The sequence below is a fragment of the Conger conger genome, chromosome 5 (genome assembly GCF_963514075.1).
Source record: "Conger conger chromosome 5, fConCon1.1, whole genome shotgun sequence".
NCBI lineage: Eukaryota > Metazoa > Chordata > Actinopteri > Anguilliformes > Congridae > Conger > Conger conger.
In genome coordinates, this window is record NC_083764.1 from 1,870,005 (window position 1) to 1,872,504 (window position 2,500).

At 55.7% G+C, this 2,500-nt stretch overlaps 1 protein-coding gene across 1 annotated transcript in view; it reads left to right on the forward strand.

The window, feature by feature from the left end:
* Nucleotides 1–2,500, forward strand: part of LOC133127983 (1-phosphatidylinositol 4,5-bisphosphate phosphodiesterase beta-1-like) — a 109,183-nt gene that overhangs the window by 66,824 nt on the left and 39,859 nt on the right. The window contains exons 8-9 of the mRNA XM_061241146.1: nucleotides 290–390; nucleotides 1,936–2,102. Of these exons, the coding sequence (XP_061097130.1) occupies nucleotides 290–390; nucleotides 1,936–2,102 (268 nt within the window). The remainder of the gene's footprint in view (nucleotides 1–289; nucleotides 391–1,935; nucleotides 2,103–2,500) is intronic.

Here is a 2,500-nt window from a genome sequence, read left to right on the forward strand (position 1 = left end):
GTCAGGTGTGTTCACCCGCCCTTTACCTGGGAGTCAGGTGTGTTCACCCTCCCTTTACCTGGAAGTCAGGTGTGTTCACCCTCCCTTTACCTGGGAGTCAGGTGTGTTCACCCTCCTTTACCTGGGAGTCAGGTGTGAGTCAAGATTGGCTTCTGTAACACTAATGGCTAATTATGATCGTTACAGTCATATACCATTGATCTTGGTACAGTGATGTAGCTTCAGTAGGGTTTATAGTAGACGGTGTTTTAGTTCAAGCGTCTCTCCTCTGATTGGCTGTTTCCCACAGAATGACTCCATCCCCCAGGAGGACTTCACCCCAGAGATTTACAGAGTTCTGCTCAACAGTATCTGCCCCCGTCCCGAGATTGACCACATCTTCTCTGAGTAGTAAGCACAGCTCCTGTCAAAAGCACATTTAACTCAAACATACACAACTACATTTACTGTCACGCTGTTAATACACAATATCAACCCCCACACGCGCACACACACACCACATTACCATCATCTATAAGGAACAGTCATTCATTCACTATAATGTATTCGGCTTGATAAACATGCATGCCATTACCATAAAAATGCCCTGGCAAGTAACTACATCCTTAATTGCTTTATTATAATGTGTGTTATTCTAATAATTTTTTACGATGATTCTTTACTTTGATTGTCTTGTCATTGCTTGTTGCATTGACGCTGGTTGTTTTCTGTATGTTTTTGTAAAATGGGCTTTGTGTTGTGCTGTTAGCATTCAGTCTGTGTGCATTATTCTCTTCTGCTGCTTGTTATTCCAGGCATTCGCACTTGGTGTTGTGGCTCGTAATGGCCAGGAAAGTGTCTCAGAATAAAAGAATCAGCCAAATGAATACAGGAACTGAGACACACTCTAAAAGCGCTCCTCTAGACCCACACTGGAGCGCTCCTCTAGACCCACACTGGAGCGCTCCTCTAGACCCACACTGGAGCGCTCCTCTAGACCCACACTGGAGCGCTCCTCTAGACCCACACTGGACTGGGCTTTAGGCAGGACTGGAGTGGGCTTTGGGCAGGACTGGGCTTTGGGCAGGACTGGAGTGGGCTTTGGGCAGGACTGGGCTTTGGGCAGGACTGGAGTGGGCCTGTGTGAACACACTCTGAGTGTGCAGCCTGTTTATCCAGCAGCGCTGGAGGGAGACTCAGCGGAGAGCCCAGCCTGCAGCCCTAATGCAATCAGCAGAACGAGTGCAGTGAGTGATAACGTTTATGGGAGCTGTTAAAGCCACTCCCGGGAGATTAACCTGAACGGGGGGATAGGAGGAGATGGGGGGGTGGGTTTATTGAAGATTTTATTTCATTTTATTCTCTCTTTAATGAAACCGCAGTTAATTTCCCCGAGTTTCTCAGGTTCCAGCGGGACCCATCGGTGCATGTTATCAGCGATCTTTCTGCACAAAGAGAGAGAGAGAAAGGGAGAGAGAGGGAGAGAGAGGGATTGAGAGGGAGAGAGAGGGAGAGAGAGAGAGAGAGAGGTGAATAGAGGTGAAGCCCCTGGTTATGTTTAGGGACTCCACTTCATGTCTCCAGATGCAGGTCAGCATCCCTCTGTGCCAGTCAGGCCCTCAAACCTCTACAGTCACCCCCCCGCACCCTGCACCCCCCGCCCCGCCCCGCCCTGCCCCGCCCCCCTGCCCCGCCCTGCCCCGCCCTGCCCTGCCCTGCCCTGCCCCGCCCTGCCCCGCGCCCTGCCCCCCTCCACCCGCCCCCCCGCCCTGCCCTGCCCTGCCCCGCCCTGCCCCGCCCTGCCCTGCCCCGCCCTGCCCCGCTCCCTGCCCCCCCCCACCCGCCCTGCCACAGTTCAGCTCCTGTCTCACCAGCCACGAGCAGAATCTGCAGCTTCCTATGAACCCGCTGCAGTGAGTCCTCCTAACGCCTCCCTCTGTTTCCCATGATGCTCAGCGGGGCTAAGAGCCGGCCGTACCTGACGCAGGAGCAGCTGACGGACTTCATCAACAGCCGGCAGCGCGACCCGCGGCTGAACGAGATCCTGTACCCCCCCCTCCGGCCCGAGCAGGTCCAGCAGCTCATCGACAAGTACGAGCCGAACAGCACCCTGGCACAGAGAGGTGAGCCCCACCTGGCAACCCCATACACACCCACCCAACGGCACCCTGGCACAGAGAGGTGAGCCCCACCTGGCAACCCCATACACACCCACCCAACGGCACCCTGGCACAGAGAGGTGAGCCCCACCTGGCAACCCCATACACACCCACCCAACACCAACCTGGCACAGAGAGGTGAGCCCCACCTGGCAACCCCATACACACCCACCCAACACCAACCTGGCACAGAGAGGTGAGCCCCACCTGGCAACCCCATACACACCCACCCAACGGCACCCTGGCACAGAGAGATGAGCCCCACCTGGCAACCCCATACACACCCACCCAACACCAACCTGGCACAGAGAGGTGAGCCCCACCTGGCAACCCCATACACACCCACCCAACGGCACCCTGGC